Source organism: Equus przewalskii, unplaced genomic scaffold (genome assembly GCF_037783145.1).
Source record: "Equus przewalskii isolate Varuska unplaced genomic scaffold, EquPr2 ChrUn-13, whole genome shotgun sequence".
Taxonomy (NCBI): domain Eukaryota; kingdom Metazoa; phylum Chordata; class Mammalia; order Perissodactyla; family Equidae; genus Equus; species Equus przewalskii.
Genome location: NW_027228750.1, coordinates 5,753,888 through 5,779,838, shown reverse-complemented (window position 1 = coordinate 5,779,838; position 25,951 = coordinate 5,753,888). Strand labels below are relative to the sequence as shown.

General features: G+C 41.0%; 2 protein-coding genes and 1 long non-coding RNA gene across 5 annotated transcripts in view; 1 reads left to right on the top strand and 2 right to left on the bottom strand.

Annotated features, from left to right (window-relative positions):
- Window positions 1-6,847, bottom strand: part of PTPN22 (protein tyrosine phosphatase non-receptor type 22) — a 57,811-nt gene extending 50,964 nt beyond the window's left edge. The window contains exon 1 of one of the 3 annotated variants that reach the window (XM_008533501.2): window positions 6,710-6,847. In XM_008533501.2, the coding sequence (XP_008531723.1) occupies window positions 6,710-6,756 (47 nt within the window). In that variant the 5' untranslated portion in view covers window positions 6,757-6,847. Of the gene's footprint in view, window positions 1-3,538; window positions 3,689-6,709 lie in introns of those variants that run through there. The other 2 variants (XM_070607910.1, XM_070607911.1) reach the window with 2 other exon arrangements.
- On the bottom strand, window positions 3,716-10,689 carry BCL2L15 (BCL2 like 15). The gene is made up of 4 exons (XM_008533495.2): window positions 10,247-10,689; window positions 9,809-9,930; window positions 6,710-6,934; window positions 3,716-6,058 (listed from the first exon to the last, which is right to left on the bottom strand). The coding sequence occupies exons 1-4, from the start codon at window positions 10,371-10,373 to the stop codon at window positions 6,041-6,043; spliced, it is 492 nt and encodes a 163-aa protein (XP_008531717.1). The 5' UTR covers window positions 10,374-10,689; the 3' UTR covers window positions 3,716-6,040.
- Window positions 10,690-11,446: 757 nt separating this feature from the next.
- On the top strand, window positions 11,447-22,414 carry LOC139081621 (uncharacterized). The gene is made up of 4 exons (XR_011536767.1): window positions 11,447-12,504; window positions 13,570-13,623; window positions 18,206-18,419; window positions 21,248-22,414. It is a non-coding gene; the product is annotated as an uncharacterized lncRNA (long non-coding RNA).
- The last annotated feature ends 3,537 nt before the right edge of the window (window positions 22,415-25,951 follow it).

The window sequence follows — 25,951 nt, the reverse complement described above, 5'->3', positions numbered from 1 at the left end:
AAGGGTAAGTTCTTGTGGAAAGTAAAACTGAATAAGCACCTGAAGAGGAGTAGGAAGGAACATCTTACTGCTGCCTCACGTGGCTCTGGTCTTTGCTCAGAAGGAAAATGATAATAGAGAGGAGAGCCGATCACACTGTCACCTGCCCCAACAAGAGGGGAGTGTGCCAGTTTAAGGGGAAACATCAGTGTCATGGAGGTCTGGAATTAAACGACGAAAAACTTTAACCAAAGAGAATGTCAGGGGAAATTATTAGGACAAGATAAACTAGTCAATAGGAAAGACCCTCAGGTTTCTCAGAACACCCTTTTCTCTCTGTGAGGAGGCATGTTTTACCCTGAGGAAGCCACTTACCAATCTTTGCTTTGGTTTCACTGTTCCTACCTTTCCCTCCATCCCAGGGTCATTAATTTGATATGGGCTATATGTGTTATCTCTGAAACACTCAGTCCTCTGTAGGCATCCACTTGGCCACCAAGGCCTATTGGTCTTTTTTCCTCAATGTCTTTTAGAATCAACCTGTCTTTTCCATTCCCATGTTAACCATTCCCATTTTCACATCTGTATTCCTGCAGCAATAAACTCAGTTATCTTCCTATCTATATATCTTCTATTCTAGTAATCTCCTGGTAACCAAGGCTGGATGAAAGTTCTTAAAACTCCTCTTTAATGCTAAGGAACCAAAGTTCTTACTGATAATCTACAGGAACAAGTCCAGATTCCTCAGCTTGTCACCAAGCCCTTCCCATCAAGTGTCCTCACCCAGCCTATCCAACCACATCACCCATAGACAACCTTGTTCATTCTATTGCCACTTGTTTTTTCTCAGCTTTCCCCCTAATTTTCACCAAGATGAAAATAAAGCCATAAAGCCTAGTTACTCTTTTCTTCAAAAAATCCTGCCCCTAACACCATCTCACCATGACCTTCTCTTAGTCTGAATCCTTTCGGTATCAATCTTTATATTCAGCTATAGAAGTTTTCTTGGTTTCTTCACATGTTCCTTGTCTCCTATAAATTTATTTAAAGTGGGAATTTATTCAAAAGAAAACACATAAAATGCCTCCTGTAGTTTTAAGTTTATCAAAGGCGATGATAGTGTCTTCTATGCATTTGTATAACCCACAGTGCTTAACATGGTCTTGAGCATATGTAAAACAAGTCTACTGTGATAAAATACGCTTTATAATGTGGTTAGGCTTTGGTGAGAGATCCACTCTGACTTGGTACTCACTGCATCAATTACTCCAGGTCTCTTGCCTGCACAGTCTATGTTTGTCTCTGGCTAGGCACTTTCCCTATGCCAGGAGCAGATGGGCCTTCCCTACGGGAAGGTTCGGGGACCTGGCAAAGAGCACTTCTTTGAATGCTGCTGCCCAAGCAGCAGGGCTATTGTTATGAAAGGAATGGTGCTGCTACTGAGGCACAGAGTCCAGGCCCGAAGAGCTGCAGTGACCAGAAAAAAATGACCTCCTTTATCTCCAGAATAGACCTGTTTCTCCTTTTATAAATGGACACAAAAGAGGCTTATGAAACACCTCTAGTGAATCTTGTTTGCTTTGCTCATGTTTTCACATCATCCACAGCAGGAAAGTCCCCTACCCTCTTCCAGTCTGCTGCTTGTCACTATGGCATTCTGAGACCTCCTCAAGCTCTTCGGTTCACTTGCTGTGAACTTCATAGTCAGCTTTCCACATACCACACAGAGAATCATACTCTGCCTTTGGCCTCAGAAACACAATCCTCAAGAGGCAAAGTTCAGCTGATAATTTTCAGTTGATGCAATTTACCTTTTTTTTTTTAATGGAGAGTCAAGACTCCTTGTGAGGCTTGGCATCTTGTTCAAAATATAATCAAACTTGAAGTCCCATCTTTTGTTTGACTGTTCATTCAGTATTGAGTCGTTCATTTAATGAATATTTATGAGTCCATATACATGTAAGAGAATGGGAAAGAGGGGTGCTACAGAAGTGTACAAGAAATTGTCTTCATACAAGGATCCTTTATTCTAGTAGGAAAGATAAGTACACGAATAACTATAAGGCCATTTGTGATAAAGACCATAAACGTGATGCAAACCAAATTTTGAGAAGGCAGAGATCACTTTTGATTTGGGTTATCTGGATAGCCTTCATGGAGGAAGTACCATTTGAATTGGTTTTTGAAGCTGTCTATAGAGCATGAGAGAAAGCAATATGAAACATAGGAAACAGTAGGAGGAAGGTAGCTTAGTGAGTGGCTCAGTTTGACTGGAGCATTGGCTATGTAGAGGAGAGTCTTGATTGATAAGGCTAGAAAGGAGGGTTAGGGCCAGACCCTGGGGGAATTTGAACACCAAGCTGAAAAGTCAGACTTCATTTGATGAGCAATGAAAAACTGCTGAAGGTTTTTTATTGTTTTTTGGGGGTTTTTTTAAACAACTTTATTGAGGTAATATTGACATACAGTAAACTGTGTACTGTTTGATAAGTTTTGGCATGTGTGTACACCTATGCAACCATCACCACAATCAAGATAATGAACATATCCAGTCACCTTCAAAAGTTCTACTGAAAGATTTTAAGAAATGGCAATCAAAGCAATGCTTTGGGAAAATTTTTCTTGATTTTTAAAATAATAAATGCCCCCTTCTGATAAGTTTTTTGAAAGTCTCATAATCTCCTTCAGTGGTATGTAAAATTTCAAAATAAATTATACCATATCTAAAAATTATCAAAACAATGGGCAAAGAAACCATAGCTTTGTTCAATATGGTGGCAGTATATAGGACAGACTGGAATGGGGTAAGCATGGAATAGGACAATCAACTGAAAGCCTAACTGAGAGTCTTTACCAATAGTCCAGGCAGATGGTAATAAACTCTCATAGAAAGAATCAGGACAAAAAGGAAGGAATAAGTGAGAAAGACTAATTAGGTGAGTAGGACTGGGGGGAGGGAGAATGGAAAAATGAGTGAGATTTTGAGCTAGTTGGATGGCAATCTGGGAAAGTATGAGGATAAGAAAGATGTATACGAATAAAGGATTAGAGTTTGTGGACATGAATTTGGGAAGAAGGGACATAAGTCAGACTTAGGAATCACCCACATCAAGGCGAAAGGTAAAGCCATAAGATTGGCTTGCTTTTGTGAGAGACAGAGTTAATGGAGAGAAAAATGTCAAGCTAGAACTTCATGAAGTCCAAATCACTGGGGCTCCAAATTGTTAATGGTGCAGTCCTTGAAATATTTGCAGGCACTGGGCTAAGCCCTTTACAAGGTGTATTGTTTCATTTATCCCTCATAACAATCTTGAGAATTAATTACCAAATTATCTCTATTTTAAGATGTAGAAACTAAGGCACAAAGGAATTGGATTACCTACCCTATGTCACATGATTAGTCTATGGTGAAACTAAATTGTGAAAATCAGACAATCTGAATGTATGCTCAAATCTCTGAGCTACAGTATCTTCTTCCTGCAGCCCAATCACTGCAGCTCTCCTAGGACAGGGTGGCCTAGCAACAAGCACAACCCTAGGCAGGAGCTGCTTTACTCACGTGCTTGGTCTAATCTCCAGGGGCATCATATCCTCAGTCTCAAGATACTGCAGTATACTTGGAGCTAGATTCACATTCTGATGTTTTGTGGGTAATATAGGATGAAACAGGGAGCTGGTATGGCTAAGAGGGAAAAGAAAAGAGAAAGAGGAGGCTGCTCGCCTCTGACGTTTATCATTCGATATATTTTTTCAGCTTTATTGAGATATAATTGATATGTAATATTGTGTAAGTTTAAGTTGTACAATGTAATGATTTGATACATGTATGTGTTGTGAAATGATTACCACAATAAGGTTAGTTAACATATCTATCACCACAACTAGTTAAATAATTTTTGTATGTATGGTGAGAACCTCAAAAATCTAGTCTCGTAGCAACTTTCAAATATACAATAAAGTATTGTTAACTATAGTCGCCATAACATACATTACATCCCCAGGACTTTTTTGTCTTACAACTGGAAGTTTGTACCCTTTGACCACAGTCACCTATTTCCCCCACCCCCACCCCCTGCCCCTGACAACCACCACACTGTTCACTGTTTCTATATCATTCAATTTGGATTGCACTTAATGAGAATTAGTTCAAAGGAATAGACAGAAGAATTTTATTTCATGAACAGAACATTATAAATGTCAGTCAAAGTGAAAATAGTGATTTTGCCTAACAGGTCAAATACCACAAAACTCACCGTATGTTGAGTTTACAGTAACATAAAACACAGAGGAATACATCAAGTGTCTTAAGTTGTAGCAAAAAAAGCTAATTTTGCTAATTTCTACTAAAGAGAAATATGCAATCTCATTTCTGTATTATTAACCTACTATGATTTATCCAAGAATAGAGGAAACAGCATAACTTGAAAAAGTCAAAATACATTTGCAGCACTACATCTTTATTTCTACGCATTTAGGGGAATCAGATGGCTGGCTGGCTGAAGGGAGGGGATGTGGTTAGCTTTGTTAAACTTTAGCCAAAGCCACTAATGCCTCTCTTCAAAAATAGATACAGCAATGCTTTTCTTCTTGACAATCAGGTAAGTAGTTTGGTTTGGGGGCTTATGGATGAAAGAGTCTCTACTTGATGATTGCCTCCTAATGCATGAGATTACTAAGGACTATTATGAGATACGCAGACTATAGAACCATATGCTTCACTTTCAATCACTTGTGGTAGGGCCAAGGAAATGTATATCTTCTATTGACCACTCAGGAGTCACAGCATTCTTTGATTTGCCAAAGGTCCTAGAGAAAGTGTGGACTATACAAGAACTAACATTCTCAGACTAAATTCTGAAAAAACAGTTATTCTATCTACAATTGTGTTTGGCAGGAATGATCAGGATTGCAACAGAGTTTAAATTATTTAAGGAGAAATGTTCATTTAGCTTTAGAGCAAGAGTTTGCAAACTTTTTCTGTAAAGGTCCAGATAGTAAATATCTTCAGCTTTATGGCCGTATGGTGTCTGCTGTAACTACTCAACTCTGCTGTTGCAGTGCTGAAACAGACATAGACAATATGCAAACAAATAAGTGTAGCTGCATTCCAATAAAACTTTATCACACCAAAAAAGCAGCAGGCCGGATTTGATCTGTGGGTTGTAATTTTCCAACCCGTGCTCTAAAGTGATAGTTCTCAAACTCTGTATACGTACATCAGAATCACCTGTGGAACTGGTTAGAAAGATTTGATCCTGGGCCCCAGGTCACCCCTACAGAATCAGAATCTCTGGGAATGGAGACTGGAAATCAGCAATTTATAATGTCCACAAGTGGTATGCGAACCACACTTTGAAAAACGCTGTGGTATGCAGCTCACTTCATCTAAGCTGGGATGGGCTCTACTGTTGTCTATGTGGGTCAGCACTTCCTGCATCCTGTGGCAGTAAAAATGCAGTAACTGTTTGATTTTTCTTTGGCCCTTCTGGTAGAAGAGCACATGAACAAACTGCTATTTTTTGCTTCCAACTTGAAAATGCATAAAATAATTCTGCTCAGGTGAAATTAACATGAAATTCAGGTTTTGAATTTAAAAGAAAATCCTCAACTTAAAATAAGATTTTCCAACCAAAAATCTCCCTGAAATCCTTTAGACCACAAAGTTAGCAGACGAGATCTTTACCAAAGGACGAGGCTAAATCTGAAGGAATAGTTTACTGTATGCTCCCTTTTCTCCAAAATATCTCCAGTAAAGGCCTGCCCAGTTGCCTGGAATTCCACTACTAACAAGTCATTATTTTGTGTCTGGACGTCTTTGCTTCAACAGAACCTCATTAAAACTCACATAAAAACAGAAAGTATAAAATCTCAATAGACCTCTGGGAGCTGCTCCCAACTTTAACAATGAGTAGAAAATAAATTATTCAGCTAAGTTTAGTTCTGTCCAAAAGAAAGTGGTTTTTGATTTGGTTGTTCTGTCTGTTTTAACTGCCAGAAATCAATCACCCGATCAGTCAAAGAGGAAGCAGTGTTCAGGCTGGTAAACAGTTCCACCTCTCCTTCAGCTCTCCAGATTTTCCTAGGAAGGAAAATGAATATCCTACAGTCAAAACGATGGTCTTCAGGAACTTCCTAAAGAAATGAGGAACGATCTGCAGATATGTCCAAGGAATACAGCTCTTACTAAGGCTTCTGCTGATCCTAGAAATGGAGGGGCATGCTCTATAAGAGCAGATGGTCTAATGATTACTAAGACATGGGCTTAGAATGCCTCCTATAGTTATCACTACAGCAGATGACACTAATTGTTTTCTGTTAGATAATAGTAAGATGATTCTGAATTTCCTCAAAACACAACCAAAGATGTTAGGGAAAGAAGACCCAGAAATTTACCAGAGAACAGAGTGAAGCCAGGCTGAGATGAGATCTCCATCACCAATATACTTTATAAATGATTATGTGTAGGAAGTGGAAACTAGTTTTACGGAGTTAGCAGTCAACATTTTAGGCAGCATGACTCTGGAGTCCAACACCCACAGGCTGAGCTTCTGACTGCTACCTTTTTCCATGGCAAAAAAAAAAAAAAAATCCTGCCACTTTCAGCAAAGTAGGGAGGCCTGTTTTCCTACTTAGTTTCCAACTTACAGAAAGAATCATGAAGTGAAGTCCCAGGTGTTAGTACAAAAACAATGCAAATGGCCAGTAAAGCCAGGGGCCCCAACATACTTACCCAACCTCCCTGGCCCTGGATGAACTCCCGGACGGCGCTGTTCCCATTGATCATATTTGTCATGGGGATAGCCACCTGTCTTGCCATTTCAGGGGCCACGTGGGCCACATATTCCAGAAGTTTCACTGATACTGCCAGAAAGGCTCTCTCATAAGCTAAACTAGAATCCTGAGCACACCAGGTTTGGCTGAGAGATTTTACTGTGTCCTGAAGTATGGCTCCTGCCTGGGGAGAGACACAGGATATATCAGTGGAGTATCACTAAAAAAGTGCAGGAGGCTGCAGGTGCAGGAATCCAATAAAGCAAGTGTTCCCCAAAGAGTGGCAAATGTGCCACTTGTTGTTTCTGAGGTAATCTTAGGGAGTAGTTGGATAAACTTCTCTCATTTTATTATTTTGTTCTTGATTGTAATGGGTATTAGAAAGAAACATAAGTAGCCCATCAAATCCATGATTTCAGATATTATTGCTTAGGATGAACAAAATGATTGGAAGAAAAACAAAATGATTTGAAACAAAAATATTAAGTACATGATAGTACAGCTGGTCAAGTTGTGAAGGTATTGTTTGAATGACTGAAGTCTGGGGAACTCTAAATTTAAAAAAAAAAAAAAGAGATTAGCTTTTCCTCTTCCTCTTTCCCTCCTGAAAAAATTTGGTTCAAAGGTATTATGTGGGACCAAGCAAGATCTTCTGAGGCGTAGTGTAGAGTGTCCATGGTGGTCAGAGCAGAGTGTCACAGCCCAAATAAGCTGAGAAGGGCATCCACATGAGGGTATCTAGATCTTGGTTTCCAAATATTGTTTTCCATTAAAAGAAACCAGAGCTTCCTGGAGAATGGGTGATTTCAGGCTGGTGCTTGGAAAATACAAGACAATCTGTCAGAAATTGAGGAAGTACTCGGAAAATTAGAGGAATATGCCAAAAAGACACAGCCCAGATTGAAAGGACTCCCACTGGCCAAAGCTGGGACAATTTGAGAACCCAAATAAATAATGAAAGTAATGGATTATAACCCATTGAATAAAGTAGGAATTCATGAGTCCATGTTTATATAAAAAAATGAATAGATTGAAATTTTGATGAGATATGGGATATTTACATGGTTTCAAGGTACCTCCCCACAAAACACTTAATTAAAAAAGGAAAAAATTAACTTTACAGTGGAGAAGACTTGCAGATACCATCTTAAGTGATTAAAGTTAACACCAGTAATGGGACAAATTGAAATCTATGCCCCTTGATAGGATGCAATGAGAAGAACACAGCAACACTTCTGTGTATTGCAACCAAAGGTACATATCCTGAGTCTATTCAAGAGTAGATATTAAACAAACCAAGTTAAGGAACATTCTTCAAAATAACTGGCTCATAATCTTTAAGTGTCAAGGTCATGAAAATCAAGGAAAGACTGAGGAACTATTCCAAATTGAAGGAGACTAAAGTGACATGACAACTAAATGCAATATCTGATTCTGGCCTAGATCTTTTTGCTATAAGTGACATCACTGAAACAATTGGAAAAACTTTTGAATAGGATCTGAGGATGAGATGATAATGTATCAGTGTTAATTTCTTGGTTTTGATGGGTAGATTGTAGTTTATGTGTGTGTGTGTGTGTGTGAGGAAGATTGGCCCTGAGCTAACATCCATTGCCAATCTTCCTCTTTTTGCTTGAAGAAGACGGTCACTGAGCTAACACCTGTGCCAGCTTTCTTCTACATTTTACGTGGGATGCCGCCACAGCGTGGCTTGACAAGCAGTCCTGGGTCCACACCCAGGATCCAAACCTGCGAAGCCCAGGCCACCTAAATGGAGCATGCAAACTTAACCACTATACCACTGGGCCAGCCCCAAGATTGTAGTTATATAAGAGAATGTCCTTCTTTAAAGGAAATATAAAAGTATTATGGGGTGATGGAACATCATGTTGGCTACTTACTATTAAATGATTCAAAAGGGAAATTCTTTGTATAATATACATGCAACTTCTCTATGAGTTTCAGGCTGTTTCAAAAAAATTGCTTTAATTAAAAAAAAGGTAGATTCAGCCATCAGCTACTTAGGAAATCTTCAGTGCAAACAATTAGGGGTAATAAGTCTAGCTCTGCCTGAATAGGCACACCACCCAAGCTGTACTCATTAGAAAGAATAAAGCATACTGGTCAAGAGTGTTGTTCTAGAATTAGTCTGGGTTCACATCGCAATTTCAGCACTTTCTGAATAACCTAATTATCTGTTCCCCTATTCCTCAGTTTCTTTATCTGCTTAAATGGATATCAAGTCAGAAAATACTTACTGAGCACCTATTGTATATCAGGTACTATTCTAGCTTTTGTGAATATAACAACGAACAAAAGAGGTTAGATGTTGCTCTCACAGTGTTATATGCAGATGAGGAGAGATTGTGCTATGGATAATAGTTTCTGTAATACTTCATTAGGAGGTGTAAGGATTCAATGAGATAATAAGTGTAAATCACTTAGAATACTATCTGGTACATGGTAAGTGATGAGTTAATATTAGCTGTCATTGTTGATACTAATCAGCAACATCTAGAACATTGTCTATGGTCTTTATATGCAATACAAAGTTGAAGTTCTACTGCCAGTAATCAGCATTCTGATGAAAACCCTAGTGGGCTGCTTTAAGTACTTACCCTTCATTGCATCGGACTTGTCAACTGCCTATCCTTCTTGTATAGTTTCATTGCTGGACCTTGGGAGTGGGGGGCAAAGATGCCCATTTCCGGCAAAATAAATATTAAAACAGGAGCATAAAAGAATAAAGTGCTTTTCCACAGATAAATTGCTATAGATGTGCTGTATGCCACTAAGCACAGCTCTGATGAAAAACAAATGGAAAAAATCTGAAGGTTGATCAGCCTGTGCCAAAAGCTTTCTATCTCAATACCACTTCAGCTTTTATTAACTCCTAAAGAACTGACAATTGGAGAATTCCTGCTGTATCTCCTTGGATGAATGTAAGCCCCCCAATCTTTCACAGAACATTTCTAGTCACAGTTGTAAATAGTAAGAAAAGCGTGCCTGAAGTAGGAAAAAAGCAGCAAACAATAGAAAGAAGTAGTAAAAACCTGACCTGTCCCCGAATGGTTTCTGCAATGACATTTTTGGCAGAAGCTTCCAATTCTCCATTGAACTCATCACCCAACATCCGCAGGCGGCCAGCAATGATGGCCACGTCAAAAGAGCACTCCTCTCCTAAGACAGAGGGAACACATTCACATTTGTCACAAGGCTTGAAGGGATGGCAAGTCCCAGGAATTGGGGCATTGGAGAAAGTTCTCTAGACCTTTAAGCAATTTTGGCATCATTCTCACTCAAGAACATCTTCAATGTTCTGTCAACACCATTAGTCAGAAAATCTCCCTTCACTGAGAATCTCCTTCCCTTCCATGAAGACTTCAGGTATTGGTGAAAGCTTAGAGTTTGCCTTTTGAAGCTTAAGAGGAAATAAGAAAGTTTACTCAGATTCTTTCATTGGCCTGCAATCACCACCTCAGGCCAGGAGCCTTACCTGAATCTGGTACGTCTACACCACGTAGCTCCCGGTTAGCAACCTGTAACGTGGTGCCTAAGAAGTCTGCGAGTAGAGAATTCACAATGCATTCCGTTTGCTCCTCAAAAGTTTGAGGGCTCTTCATTTTAGATGTTTGCTGCTGAGTTTTGCTTTTTCACAAAACAAGTCTTTTTAGCTGAGCAGGAAGTCAGAAACTGGTAAACCAGCAGGTGTGTCTAATTCTGGTAAAGTTTCCTAATGGGACATGTAGTCCTAGAGCCTGTCTCACCACTTTTCTTCAACAACAGCTGCTCCAAAAGGTAGGACGTCTCTGAAGATCCTACCCACACAAAACTGGAGAGATTTCTTGAAGATTTTCAGTTCCTTATCCCAGAACTATACTCTAGCCAGTGCCTAAGATTAATGAGTAACTTTTATAGTTAGATAGCCAATCTAGAACTGAAATAGAGTTGAGGAAGAGCCTCTTGTGTAATTTCTTTAAGAAATACTTCCTGTTAGGTTTTGTGTATGGTGTAATTTAAAGAAGGAAGGTTTTGAAATTATAATAGACGAGCATTCAACTCCTGATTATGGCATTTATTTGCCATAATCTTACATTGATTATTTACTGAGTACTTATGTGTAAGGAACTATACTTGGTGCCACAAATAATACAGAAAAACAACAAAAATGACACAGACACAGTTCTTATCTTCATGGAGCTTACACTTCAGTGTGAATGACAGATATTACATGATTAATCACATAATTTCTTGTGCTTATTGAGATACAGTGTGTGATTACAACGTGTAACAGGGAAACAAACGTAGGGGTTTAGAAAGTCTTCCTTGAAGCAGTAACATCTGAAACGAGCTCTGAAGGACTCCATTAGGAATCCATTAGGCAAAGAGGAGGAATAAGACCATTCCAGATGGAAGGAATGGGATATATAAAAGCTGAGAAAGTGAAAAAAAAACCTTGGGCATTTGACGAATTATAAACTTGGGATAATACAAAGTATTTTACATGGAAATTATGATGATTAAATAAGATAATGTTATGTGGAATGACACAGCACCATCTGACATGCAATAAACGTTAAATGTCTTCCTTTTAATCAAAGACCTAATGACCAGGATGAAAGTATCGGACACTGGATGTTAATAGATGAAGGGGGATCTGCTTAGTGTGACTGGCCTTGTCTGAACTTATTTGCAGAAAGTCAAATCAATCACGATGAGGTGGAAGACCAAGACCCGATATGCCCCAGGTAACTCTGGAGACTCATAGGCTGTAATTTCAATGGTGACATGTGGAGACTGCATTTCAAGGGAAAAACAGAATGTGCTGAATATACCTATTTCATCCATTCTCCAATCATCATGTATCCATTTTAACAATGTTGTCTATCCTCACTGTGGCATGTGCAGAAGTTCCTTTTATTGATCACTCAATATCAGTAATCTGCAATCAGTTGAACTTGGTGAATTAATCAATCATAGGGATTCCCTGAATTCCCCTGTTCTCTCCTTTTGTTAAAACCAGAGACGCGTATTTGCCTCTGCATCTTTTATGTTACCACACTGCTGATAAACTCTAGCAAAAAAGTAACTGGAAAAAAATTCACATCACATCACAATATTGAGAGAAAGAAGCTTTGAAGACACAAGATCTCTAGGTGTTAATGATGCTTTAAAGCTTGTATTTACTTGGTAAGTGAATGTAGCATCAACAATATTTGTGCAAAAGTGTTGAAGCCACTTTTATGATTCTCCACATGTGCTGTGAGTCATGAATTCTATTCAACCATAGTTTATGCTCATAAGCTAGTTATATGCCTAATGCATTGAGCACCTTCTGTTCTCTCTCTCTCTCTCTCTGTCTCTCTCTCTTTCTGCCTCCTTTTCTCTCTCTCTCTACATCCCTCAAGGCAGCCACACTCTGCCCCTGAAATAAAGAGGATAGTTTTTCTCTCATTAATGGGTCTGTGCCTTTGCTGTGGCTACACATCTATGCCTTCTATCAAAACCAGCTAGGATGCTGCAGTGTCTATCCTTCTGGCTGTAATCTTCAATCCTCGCTACCACACCAGGCTCAGCAGGGAGCTGCTCGTGACGGTAGAACATAATGGCCCATGGGACTGATCGGATGAGTGCTGTTTGACTTCTTCAGTTCTTCTTGGCCTGTCTGACTCTTTGACTCCTAGTGTCTTTACAGGAGAGCTGCCATCTTCTCATGTGAAGAAATGGAAGTGCGTTCTGCTCTGGATGTAGCCAGTGAGTACACCCTTGTCAATATGATAAAGCTCCAACTAGGCCACCAGATAGACCTCATATTTTTGTATCCCTCACCTCTGCCTGCCTGTGCTGAGATTTGCCATCCCTGTGTGCAAGACCTATAGACATATTGGTTTGAATCAGGCTCTAGGATTTAGTTTTAAGCACAGACATCAGATGGGTTTGGGAGCCACCCTCTCTTCCTCATCCCAGGCTATGCCTATTACTTCTGGCTCCAAGTTAGCACACTGGACTCAAGCCAAGTGTGACAAACTCACACTCTCCTCTGCAGCACAAGCACAAAGGTGTCTGTCTTTGTTCTGATTTCCATCAAATGTCTCTCCTCACCTGCAATGCTCTCATTTTCATACCTGAAAAATATCCCTTGAATTTCTATACCTTTCCAGAGATACGGGCAGCCTGATCTACATCTTTGGATTTGTTGTTTCCTGATTTCACTTCTCTCATCCCCGGGTCTGTCTCCTCTAAATTGGCTATCTCAGCTAAGCACTCATCTGAGTACCAGGACATAAACACCTCTACTGTTACCTTGCTTTTCTGTTTCCATGAAGCAAGGCTGAACCCTGGCTTTCCCCCACCCCACGAATGGCCACTGTTTCTGTGTAGCATCTAAGATTCATTTTGATTTGAGGGTTAGTGGATTCCATACATCAGTCTAGTCTCAGCGTATAAATTCCGCTAAACCATCAACAACCAGCTGATCTGATGAGAGAAAGCTGAATATTCAAGTAATCCATTTAGAATGCAGGTAGGCTAGTTCCCCAAAATCTGTAGGGAAAAGATATGTTTAACTGTTTTCACAGACTCAGGAGAGAACACTGTGATAAGGCTCTACCAGATTAGGGAGATATTGCCCGATGGCTCAGGAAAGCAAACCAAGGCAGTTTCACACACACAACCTGAGAGTTTCTGGAATATTTCTCTTAGAGCATCCCGTTGTCCCACTGAGGATATTTATGTCCCTGTGCTAGTACTGAACACTGGATTATTAATGTACAAAGGGGACTGCTTAATGTGACCAGCCCTGTCTGGATTTATTTGTAGAAAAACATACTGATCTTGAGGAGGAAGAAGACCAAGTCCGCATATATGTTCCAGGTAACTCTGCAGAATCGTGGGTCTTCATTCAATGGTGGCATCTGGTGATCTCAGATCTAGGGAACTCAGAAAGGGCTGAATAGACCTATTTAGCAGACTCAGACACCCACGAAGTGTCCCTTCTACAATGGTGTCTGTTTTCACTGTGGTACGTGTACAGGCCCCTTTATTTATCCCTCTCCAATTAGTAACTGAAGTCAGTGATGCAGGTGAACTAATTACTCACTGGATTTTTCTCCTGTTCTCTCCTTTTTATAACAACCACATATGATGCTTATCTGCCTCTGCCAGTTTGGCATTACCATGTTGGCAGGTATTTCATGGCAAGGAAAGTGACTAGAAATAAAAATTCCTATTATGTCTTAGTTCTTGAAGAACCAGGCCTTAAAGAACACAGAATTTCTAGAGGTCTACAATGCTGCCAGAGCCTTTGTCCACTTGGCTGATATGTGTATATTTACACAAAATTTATGCAGAAGTGTTGAAGCCACCTTTATGGTTTTCTGAGTGCACTGTGTGTCCTGACTGTTCTGTTTAGGGGAGTTCAGTCTTCTTCCTCGGGAGCTCACTTTCTGGTCAGTGCTCTGAGCACCTCCTGCTCGCTCTCTCTCCCTCTTTCTCCTTTCCCATTGCAACCACACTCTAGCCCCAGATAAAGGAGGATTGTTTTATCTCGTTTGATGGGCATTCCCATTTGTTTTCTGTGACCAGACCTCCCATCAAAACCAGCTCCAGGATTCTGTGTTTCCTAATCCCTTCTGTTTAATCATCAGTCCTCCTGACCCCACAAGGCTCAGCAGGGAGCTGCCAGCGATAGAAAGAATGAAGTCCCACAGCACTCACTGGATGAATGTTATTTGACTCGTTCAATTGGCCATGACCTGTCAGCCTACTGTAGGCTGTACAGAAGGGGCTCATTATTATTTGATGAACAGGAAGTCTTCTCAGCTCTGGATATACACAGTGAGTGCTCCTACTGTAAAGGGCAGAAAGTTCCTAGTGGGTCCCTGGTGGCCTCTATATTCTTTGTCTCCAACAACCTGTATAGGCTAAAAGATGTAAACAGGCTCTGTAGACTGTCTTGGTTCGAATTACGCTCTTGGATTTAATTTTAAAAAGGCATCATGTGGGTCAGACAACTTTCTTTTCTTCTTGTCCCAGGCTACCCTCTTATCACCTGGTCCCTGTTACAAGTGTAGGCTGTTGGTATCAAGGCAGGCTAGAGAGGGGAAATGGAGGGATAATGGCAACATGTCGGCCACTGCTATCTCACCTGGAGAACAGTCCTGTGTAACAGGCCTCTTTTTTTCAAGATAAGACTTCTCATACTCATGAAATGGTGTTGCTACTTGTATTTCTTGAGTAGTTTCTTGCAGACTCTCTAGTTTTCCTCACAAGTTTACAGTCTGCTCCATATATTCAGCATCTGTTATGTTCTTCCCAAGCTCAAGTTTTTTCCCCTGGGTGCCCACCTCCCTCTGAAGCATTTAGATACCACATCATGAACACCAAACCCTGCCTGTGCCCATGGTTTCAATGAAGCCAAATCTCTGGCTCTGGTTTTCCATCCTCCACAAATGGCCACGATTTTCATCCTCTGTGCAGCACCAGTGACTTCTTCTATGTGTGGGTTATAGTTTCAGTCATATACCTAGTCTCAGTGGTATAATCTCATGCAAACTATCAACGACCTGTGTACCTAGTGGGGGTGTTGCCCTAATTTATGAGCAAGGCACAGCAGCTCCCCTCTCCATAATGTCCAGAAAAGTCATTTCTGATGAGTGAGAGCCCATTAGGGCAGCAGTTTCATAGGGTGTGCAGTTTAAAACTCAATTGTCGCTTCTTCCACTGAGGCTATTCTTTGGACTTCTCTTCTGGGAGAAGCAGTTGTAATGTTAGGAGACTTTATTCATCAAATCATCTTGTAGGAAGATCAAGATACTCTGTGATGTTCCTTGGTATATCTGACTATTTTATAGTGAAATTGGCCATGAACAATTTTGTCCCTCAACCTTTTTGGGTCAGTAAGTGCCTTTTCACGCTGGAACCATCCTCTTTCCAGTTTCCCATTTGTCCCTAAGGTGCAAAGAAACAGAGGCTTTCTCAGGATCCCAGCAATCCTCAAACCAGAAATGAAACGCAGTTCTTTTGCACCTGTTGTCTGCCATGCCTGTACCAAGTGAGCTCTGTGTTGCTATAACCCTTTCAGTCCTCACAAAGACACTCTCAAGTAGGTACGGTTCTCAGAGCCGAGAGTGCTGAGGCTCCGCGACATCACTTCACCTGCCCAGGATACCTGGGCAGTGCACAGTGGGACATGGGCCCCTCATCGGCCTGACTCCCAGCTCAAGTTCTGTTCACTGCTCCCTGTACTCTGACTCTTAGAGACTCAGCAGGGGCAGTGCTCACCCTTTCTTCTTTGCTTTGTACCAAATTAACTGAAACAATTTTAAACTTAAACAAATAAGACTAGTCCAAAGAACTCCTGTGGCCCCTTGCACAGATCCATCAACTCTAGTCTCTAGTCTAGTCTCGTTGTGTGAGCAGAACCTCGGCTCATCCAGTTCCTCCAGGAGGAGCCACACCTCCTAAGGCTCTCTCTTTGTGGGAAATCAGTCAGGGGCTGGAGTCTGTGTCCCCACCATCCCCTGCTGCCAGGGGTCTTCTGCCCTCACTCAGAGTTGTCCTTGTAAAGCTGCCCAGCTGTGTCTCAGAGACACCGATGGCCAGGTCTAGGTTCCCATGAGGAGATGAGAAGTGCTCAGACACATGTCTCAGAAGTGAGATGTGTGTGATATGGCATGGCCTTACTCACCCATTATTCAAAATGGGCCAGGAGAGGCCAAATTTCCCCACACAAATGGGCTGAGATGAAGGAGTGGAACGTCTAAATTATACATGGACCATGCTGTGCATGGGTTTGCAGATGACAATGTGTGACAGCAGCAGCAGGGCCACAGGCAGTCTGCTCCACCCTGTCTTCTCTGTACAAGGAGAAACCCTGTAGAAACGGTGCAAACACAACCTAAATTATAACTTGATCTTTTATTAAGGGCTTTCCCCCACCTGCCAGACTAATAACATAGGATGACACTTCAGATGTTGATAAAATGTTTTCTCTTTTCTCCTGCAAATGCAAAGAACTTTCAAAGCATAGTTTTAATAAAAACCAATAGTTAGGAAAAGAGGGATAAAAAAACATGATGAAATTAAGCAGTGATAAAAACAATCTTAGATCTTGATTCAATTAACATTTGAGAATGGGGATACCTGGTTTTGACAATTCTTTCACCAACCAGATTTTTTAATTTAAGAGGATTACTCTTTAGCCCAATATGAATTATAATATCTTATTAAATGTCCTAAATTATGATGAATAATGAATAATAAACTGTGCCTCAAGGAAATATGGAGGGCACACTAGCCCGAGAGAAGAGCTGGTGGAAAAGACCTGGAGGCTAGAAGGGCATCTGGTGGAGGGCTGGGATCAGGGAGCGGCAGCCTGACTCTGGAGGATTGTATAACGGTGCCGTGGGAAGTGATGCTGGAGAAGAAAGAGAGGGGCCAGAGGAGAAAAGGACAGGAAAGGAAGGTGAGTGGAGAGTATGTGAAGCAGAGAGGGAGAGGTGGTTCTCACAGAGGAGTAGACCTCTGATCAAACAGGATTTCGGGGTAATAAGATGGGTGAGACATTTGATAGTATGGAGAGAACAGAGTCAGAGAAAGCACTTAGAAGGGTTGGGTAAATCAATGATAAGAGTCAGATATAGTATGTGATCTGGAAGACTAAATGGTAACAGAAACATGAAGACATTTTTAAGAAACAATTAGGGGCCGGCCCCGTGGCTGAGTGGTTAAGTTTGCATGCTCCGCTTCAGCGGCCGTGGTTTGGCAGTTCGGATCCTGGGCGCCGACATGGCACCACGCCTCAGGCCATGCTGGGGCAGTGTCCCACATAGCAGAGCAAGAAGCACCTATAGCTAGAATATGCAACTATGTACTGGGGGGCTTTGGGGAGAAGAAGGAAAAAAAAAGATTGGCAACAGATGTTAACTCAGGTGCCAATCTTAAAAAAAAAGAAAGAAAGAAACAATTAAACAAACCTTGGTGAGAATGAGGATGTGTAGAGGGGAGGGGAAGGGAGAGTCCACAACAGGGTGGAGCAGGCCCTGTGGGCCCCCACCCCGCCTGAGCCCAACCTGGATTGCCATGAGGCTCTTTGAAGTCTTTGGTTAGCCTACTTTCTGAGAATATGTCTTCATTTCACAGTAGTAATAAACATGTTTGATTAGCAAGCGCTGCCCAGACCTCACGGCTGGGAGTGTGATAAAAGGGTTGTGCACTGTATCACCTCCCTGAAGAACCACAAAGTTTGATTCTGCAGCACTTCTGGCCCCTAAGTTTCCAATAATAGACTTGGACCTCTACTACATTACTTATAGCTGCTATTACCCCCAAGTGGCAATAGAATATATATGTGTGGGTGAGTGGAAGGGCAGTAAAATGTTACAGACAACAGGAAGTAAGTCACAGTAAGATCATGAATAACAGTGGATCCTGTTGGCTGTGGTTTTATTTTCAGAGCTGAGTTTGATGCTTACCTTGGAATGAAGAATGCTCCCAAGCTGGAGGGTGATTGTCTTGAGGGCTCAGCTGCCAGCAAGCATAGATGTCAAGTCATTGGCCACATTAATTTCTTAAGTGACCTGAAACAGAGGATTATCAAAAGAAAATTCCAGCTCAGCAAGTGGAGACTAGCATGCAGATTCCCTGGCCTTCAAGCTTAGGGTCCAGAGGTACTCACATCTGGGGCTCTCAGATGCACTTATTCCTTCTTGCTCTCTGTCTAAGGTTATAGATCAGTCTCCCACTCTTTTCTTCGTTTGTTCATTCTAACAGCTGAGGCTACCTCTGCCTGGTCTCACCTCCGTTTTCCATGGGGGCTGCAATTCTTCCAGGCCCTTCCATCTCTATCTCCAGTTTGCACTCTGAACTCTGCTGTGTTCCCACTGCTACTGTCCTGATACTCTCTCTCAACTTTCCTCTTAGCCATGGGGAAGCCTGGCCCCATGATCCTCCTCAACACAAGAGCATCATTTAGCCACTGAACACACGGCACTTTGCCTGAAATCACGCACTCTCTTGGCTTCTTCGCCTTCCCTTCCCAGCTTCTCCGACTCCAGTGCCTCTTTCTACCGGGAGTATTGTCCTAATGAATCACTTGCACATGGATCCTCCTCCTGGGTCTTTTAGGGAAGCTGACCTAGGACAACCTTAACCTTTGTTTCTCCATGTGAATAAGAAGTGTTAACACTCAGGAGAAAATTACAAATTACAAAAACTGAGAACCTGGGTCACAGGTGGGAGTCCTGGACTGGTCTGCACTCAGTTTTCTCCTCAGCCCCAGATGTGCAGGCCTCTGCTAATCTACATGGCGCTTCCAGGACTCAGTGTCCCCACCTCAGGGCCTCACTGGAGCTGGCTTTAGGTGGAGGACAGTAGATGGCACCCTAAAGGGAAACTGATGCAGAGGCCATGTTTCCAAAATGTAAAGAGTGTGAGCTGCTTTGGCATTCAGGCATCTCCCCTGTTCACTCCATTACCACTTCTACATGTTCAGTGAAGAATCTGGAAAAGTGAACTGAGGTGAATCTGAGGTCAGAGCATATAGAAGAGCACTGTAGTGGAATAACTTTAGGCCAGCTTTGTGAAGACCCAAGGAGATACACAAGAATATAAGACAAGTCCAATTGAGAAGGACTGTGATTCATCTGAGGTTGTCAGCAGGAAGACCAAAATCTTTAGGGCCAGTGGGAAGGAAGCTCATGGCGGAAGAGACGTGGAGAAGAAAAAAGAATGATGTGAAACAGAGGAGGTCTAGTGAGTAGTTCAATATTATGCTGTCATAAAATAAACGCTGAGTGAGCTTTGAACTGACAGGAAGCCTTGGGCCAATACCTTGAAATTCTGATTTAAACATTCTGGGGTGGGGTTGGGTATCAGTACTTTTAAAAAGCATCCCCAGGATGCATCTAGAAATTAGAAGGACCATGGATCTAGTAGGATCAGTCACCTATAGAAGTGTCTCATGTGTGCTTACTTCACAGAAAAGCTGAATATCAGCCATGGATGGACTTAGCATTCCTCCTTCAACAAAACTCTTTGTACAGCCTGGAGAAAACAGAAAAGAAAAAAGAGAGATTGATGGGTTAGACATATGCTCTCTCTACTTGGATCAAAGTTTCTCACAATTTTTATAGGACAAGATACAGTAAGAAATAAATATTACATAGAAACCCAGTGTACAAAAAATAATACCTCCTCTTATTACAAGTAATGGAATTGAGGGCTTTCTTTTTCTGCTTTAAAATGAAACCTGCAGATCACTATTTACTAAACAGATTTCACAGCTCACAAATTGGTTCAGACTGCAGATTGAAAAAATTATTTTCTATCAAATTTTGTCCTTATGCAAAATCCCAATAGAGATTCTTAGGTCTCCTTCTCCTATGTTTATCCTTTCTCGTGCCCTTCTTTACCCTAGCGTACAATATGAAGAGACCCTTTCCTTAGGGGGAAGTTTGGGAAAAAAGTGATGAGAATCTAGTATGAGCAAAACTAATGCTCTCCCACTTTCACTTCAGAGTTTTGGGGTCACCTATTGAGACTCTTCCTGGAAATGCCCTGAGGTGTATCCTGGCCTGAAATCACCTTCAGAGAATGTCGGTGTCCATGGAATGAAAATAAGTGTGGCCATGGTTCCACTCTCTGCTCTCTTTTTGCTAATTCAATTTTGAGTTTCTCCCTTTTTGGGTCTTTCCTCAGCCCCTTTTGAGCAGGATTTCTCTCTAAAGCAATATTCCTGTCCAGCCAAGGTGACCCCACAGCCTCTACTTGCAATGTTGACATCTCCAGATTGGAGCCTCTCCTCTTCCTTCCCCTAAATGTATGGAAATGGCCTGGGTTCTAGCCCCAGGGTTGTCAATAACAGGTCACGTGGCTTTAGTTAGTCCTTAGCCCCTTGGCACCACAATTCCTCATCTGTAAATGGTAGAACTAGATTTGGATATATTCTGAGGTCCCTGTAGGCTCTCACATTCTATGACTCTTCCTATGGCCTGCCACTCCTCCTCAGAGGACTGGAACATAGAGTTAAAGAGGGTGGTTTCTCTGCCAAGGGTCCTCTCCTTCGGACAGCAGTCTGTTTCTGAATGTGTCAATGGATGCTAAGTACATCCCTCCCTGGCAGATGTAAGAAAGCTATCACTTTGCTCCAGATGAAGCGGATTTAGAGTGAAGTGGCTGCTGAGGACAGGGTGGTGGGGATCTGGCTAAAGCTCTGCAGCAGCTTGAGCTCAGACGTCACCAGGCTCTTGGTGGGCGAGGACAGGGGTCCCTGGATCCTGCACCACAGGCTAAATGTAAGTTTAGGGAGGTTTTTCTTCTAATTTGTGGATCTCCCTTTCCCCTTCAGCCAGCCTGCAGCCTCCCACTTAAGCTCCTCCTCTGAATTGGAGCTCAGCTTGCTCCTGGCCTCTGTCACCATGTACCCATCCCTCCTGGCTCAGCTATCAGCAGGACCTGACAAACTCTCACATTGTTTTTTCCTCTTTCTGTCTCTCAGAAGCCAAGTACTTCTGGAAGTAAGAAAAGATACTGCTGATTTCAAAGAAACCGCCTCATTAAAAAGTAGCTTTTCCACTTGATGAAAGAATCTAGAACTGTGAAGGGATCCTTTGCAGAGAATCGACATCACAACCGCAAACAACTCTCCATGATTTTTACTCCAAAAGCCTGATTCAATGGGAGAAATCCCAGCCTTTCAGCCTCCAATTGTGATAAATCACGAAGAGAGCAATGCCTAGATCAACATGCAGTTCTGAAAAATCTTAACCCTTGCTCTTCTCAATTCCCATACTGTACATCACCAAAATCAGGAGCAACTGGAAAAAGACAACATGAGAAACTGGACGTTCTTTGCCACCAGCAGGGCTGTGCTAGGAGCAGACAGCATTAACTGTGCAGAGGTCTTGTTGAGAATGTTTAGTCTGAATTTAATCGTGAGGTCATTATCAGACAACGGCAGAATTTAGACCTCTGAACAAGTCAACTGGCCTGTCTTTCTTCAAACAGTCAATGTTACCACAAGTAAGACGACAAAAAGGAGAAGAGATATGTTGGGATCCAAAGGACTGAAAAGATTATGTTACTATGTTTCTTTAGTCCTTTTGAGCCGAAGACGTTCCTCACCTTTTTGTGATTGCCTGCGGTGGTGGTGACATTGCCTTGTTTGTAGAGGACAGGTCAGTCGTCTGGCTCAATGGTCTACATTCTCAAGTTGTCTGACCATTTCCTCATGATTAAATTCAGGCTCACACTTTTGCCGAGAACACTTCACAGTTAACGCTGTGTGCTTCCTAGCGCAGCCCACCCGGAGACCAGAATGACCAGTTTATCCACCACCATTACTGTGAGAACATTGGTCACTTTGTTATGGAGGGGCCTAGGAGATCTGTCCATTGTAAAGACACATTTTTTTCTTTCTATAATCAGTAATTTGGGGAAAGGTACTTTGAGAGTGTGTGAATATCCTCTTCTCTAAAGATCTTTTTCTAAAACTTTTACCATCCATTCATGATCCCTGCTGTGTGTCGATTGTCATATTGGTGTTTGCACATTGGAGATCTTCCAATTTTATCATTCCTATATACATGTATTTGCTGGCCTTGTGCTGTGGAAAAGAACATTCCCTCCCCCTTCCATATCATTAAAATTTTTGTTTTGACTATCACTGTGGACTTTTGAATTTTTTACATTCAATACTATAATCTACTATAATTATGACTGATTTGGGTGGGTATGGATATAAATTAATATAAATAATTTTGTTTCTCCTATTCATATTTATATGCTAAAGGTTCCCATATCTTTTAGGCTCTATTTACCCTATGTAGTCGATTTTATTTGCTGTATTTCTTTCCCCATGTTATTTGTTTTCTTTGTGTGTGCATGTATATGTGTGTATGTCTGTGTTTTGTTTAGCATTTAGGAAGGATTGTATAGGTAGTGTTAAACATTGCACTAAATTTTTTTTTTTACATTTTTAGTCCCTTATTAACTTGTCAAATTTCTAATATTTGCTTTATAAGTTTTAAATCAATCTCTCAACTTCAAAAATTTGACATTTTTCTGTTTTTCTGGGAGGTTTGCACAGGAAGATTTGCCCTAAGTTAACATCTGTTGCCAATATTCCTCCTTTTTTCTTGTTTCCCCCCCCAAAGCCTCAATACATAGTTGTGTATAATTGCAAGTTCTTCTGGTTCTTCTTTGAGCCGCCACCATAGCATGGCTACTGACAGACAAGTGGTATGATTCCATGCCCGGAAACCGAACCCAGACCACCGAAGCAGAGAGTGCTGAACTTTAACCACTAGGCCATCAGGGCTGGCTCTGTTCTTTTCCATTTTTATCTGCCTCTTCTTATAGTATTATTTCAACATCAACAAATGTATAGCATTTATGTACTGTTTTTCCCATCTTGTCTACTCCTAGATTTTTGTTTTAGATCTACAATTAAATCTACTCAATGATGACCAGCTGTTCAAAAGTCAGAATTTCCTCAGTCATCTCTTGTTTGGTGGAGCCCAAACTTAAAAGATTCCTCAGGATGGAATCAGGACTCCCCAAGTGTTGTATATTTAATACTCTTGTTCTACTGCCTTGATACATGGACAGCTTGGCTGAATATAAAGTACTTGCCCACAATCCCTTTCATTGGGTTTTGAAAAAATATTGTCTTGCTTTATATGTTCTGTTGAGATGTAGAAGGTAAATTGATTTTCTCTCCATTATATATGAATTGGCTTTTTATGGGGTAGAGGAAGTCTAGAGCTTCTGAGGGGTTTTTTCCTTTTTCTTTAAAATCTACTAGTGCTAAGAGAAAGGTCTTAGAATTGACAATTCCAGTTCGATTTCTCCCAGGTATCTATGATTTTTCTCCCTGATCCTTTCTCATCACTTGTATTAATTTCTGTTCTGTTTGATGCTTTCATATCTTTATTATATGGCCCTTATATTTTTAGTCAAATATGTTGCCCTTATGAATCTTGTCATTTAGCATCTTTTTCAGATACTTTTCATTTCCTTCAACTTTTTCCTAAGTTTGACCAATTTTAATTTCTCATTTCCTGTTTCTTGTCCACTTCTCTTTTGAGTTGCATATTTCTTATGTGAAGTTCTGTTTTTTCATATGCACAAATGCTTTGTTAGGAACATTTAATTCAGATAGGGATGTCATTTTACAGTTTTCCTATGTTTTGTGATTGATTTGGTGGGTATCGTTTAGTGAGCTGAAATGTTTGACACTTTGTTTCTGTTTTTTTTCTTCTCTCACCTTGGAATACGTCTGCTATGTGATTTTCATGCTAACATGCCTAGGTTTACCTGAACGAGAAACAAAGATTCTGTGTACGAACGGATGAGTGCTTTGATAGGCTTGGTCGATTTCTTAAGTCTGGATCCCTCTTGTTGGTGCAATTCCTCTAATAGCTGTAAGGTTTGGGGATAGGAATGGTGTGTCTTCTAATTTGCATGTTCTATTTTCTTCCAGGAGGATCTTTAACTTCTACCAGTTGCTTCATTCTTTTCTTCACCACAAGCCTCCAAAGACACTACCTTCATCTGGTCTCCCCACCCTGTCCCAAGCAATTTTGCCTCCCTAAGAATGTCACCTCTGGTCTTCTGCACTGTAGAACCCCTTCATTTCGATTCCCCAGTAGCCAGAGCTGTGGTTGCAAGCCAGGCTTGCTCTGAGTTTATCACACTCTCTCTGGAGAATTTCCATGTGTTCCCTGCTAAGCAGGCCCTCCCTGCTGTCCTCTCCTCTTTGTGCATGGTCTTTGCTGATCCCTCTACTGCTGTGTGGCTCCCAGACCTGCCTCAGTACAAACCAGTGAGAGTCTCTGGCCCCTGGTGACTTAGGGGCAGGGTCATGAGTGGCGTGTTTGACATTATGTGAATCCCTAGCCCTTTGAAATATGTGTTGAGGGATTCAGCTTCTTATCCTAGGTGGGCCTTTACTCATTACCATTCTTTTTCAAATGCAGAATTTCAATAGTACACCAAAGTAGACAGCACTGTGTAACAAAACATCCCCATCTTCATCGACCAGCTTCAACAATTATCAACTTATCACTCAACTTGTTTAATACAGTGCTATCTACTTACCTTTTCCTATATTATTTAAAGCAAATCCTAGACATCCTATTTCATCTGTAATTATATCAGTATGCTTCCCTAAATGAGGACTCTTTTTGAAAGGACTATCATCATAACATTATGATCATTCATAAATTAATTTAAATCCTTAATATCATAAAATAGACAGTGTTCAAATTTCCCATTGTTGTTTTTCAGTTGGTTTCTTTGAATCAGGATCCAAATAAAATCTACAAACTGTGATCAGTAGGATGTCACTTTAAGTGTCCTGTAATATGTTTGTTCCTCCTCAGGTTCTTGCTTCCTTCCTTCCCTTCCTTCTTTCCCTCTCTCTCTCCTTCCCTCCCTCCCGCCTTCCTTCCTCTCTCTCTCTCTCTCTGGTTTTTGCTCTATTTTCTCTCTCTCTCTCTCTTTTTCTCTCTTGCTCTCATTCTCTGCTTTTTTGGCATGCATTTATTGAAGAAACTAAGTTGTTTGTTCTGCAGCATTCCCACATTCTGAATTTTATGCCAGGGTATACTTTAACACATTCTTCCGTCCTCCATACTTCCTCTCAGTGGGTGCTAGAATCTAGCAGTGCTGTCTTAATACAAAGAAAATGCAAGCCACAGATATAATTAAAATTTTCCAGTAGCCACATTGAAAACTAAAAAGTATAAGTACAGAACAATACAAAAATAATCTTACACATTGCTACTTAATGCTACACATTAAGGGAAATATAATTCTACCAAAGTTATAAAGTTATGTTTAATAGAAAAATATTTTACATTTCTTCTGTTTTTAAGTTACATTTAAATGAGTTATAAATTAAAAATAATTGAAATTCAGTTATATTCAACAGCCACATGTGTCTAGCAGCTATGGTATCGGACCTGGCAGATGTAGAGACTGACTTGACTCATGTTTGATTTGTTGGCAAGACTTCCTCAAAAATGGTGTGTGCTTTTCCATCAAGAGGCACATCGTCCTGTGTGTATCTTCTAATGATGTGAGCAGTCCTTTATGCTCAAGGCCCAGATCCATTGATTGATTATATGGAGTAAAATGGTGATCCATCATCACATATTATTATCTGGAACACCTATAGAAAGAGACACTTCCCCTAAAT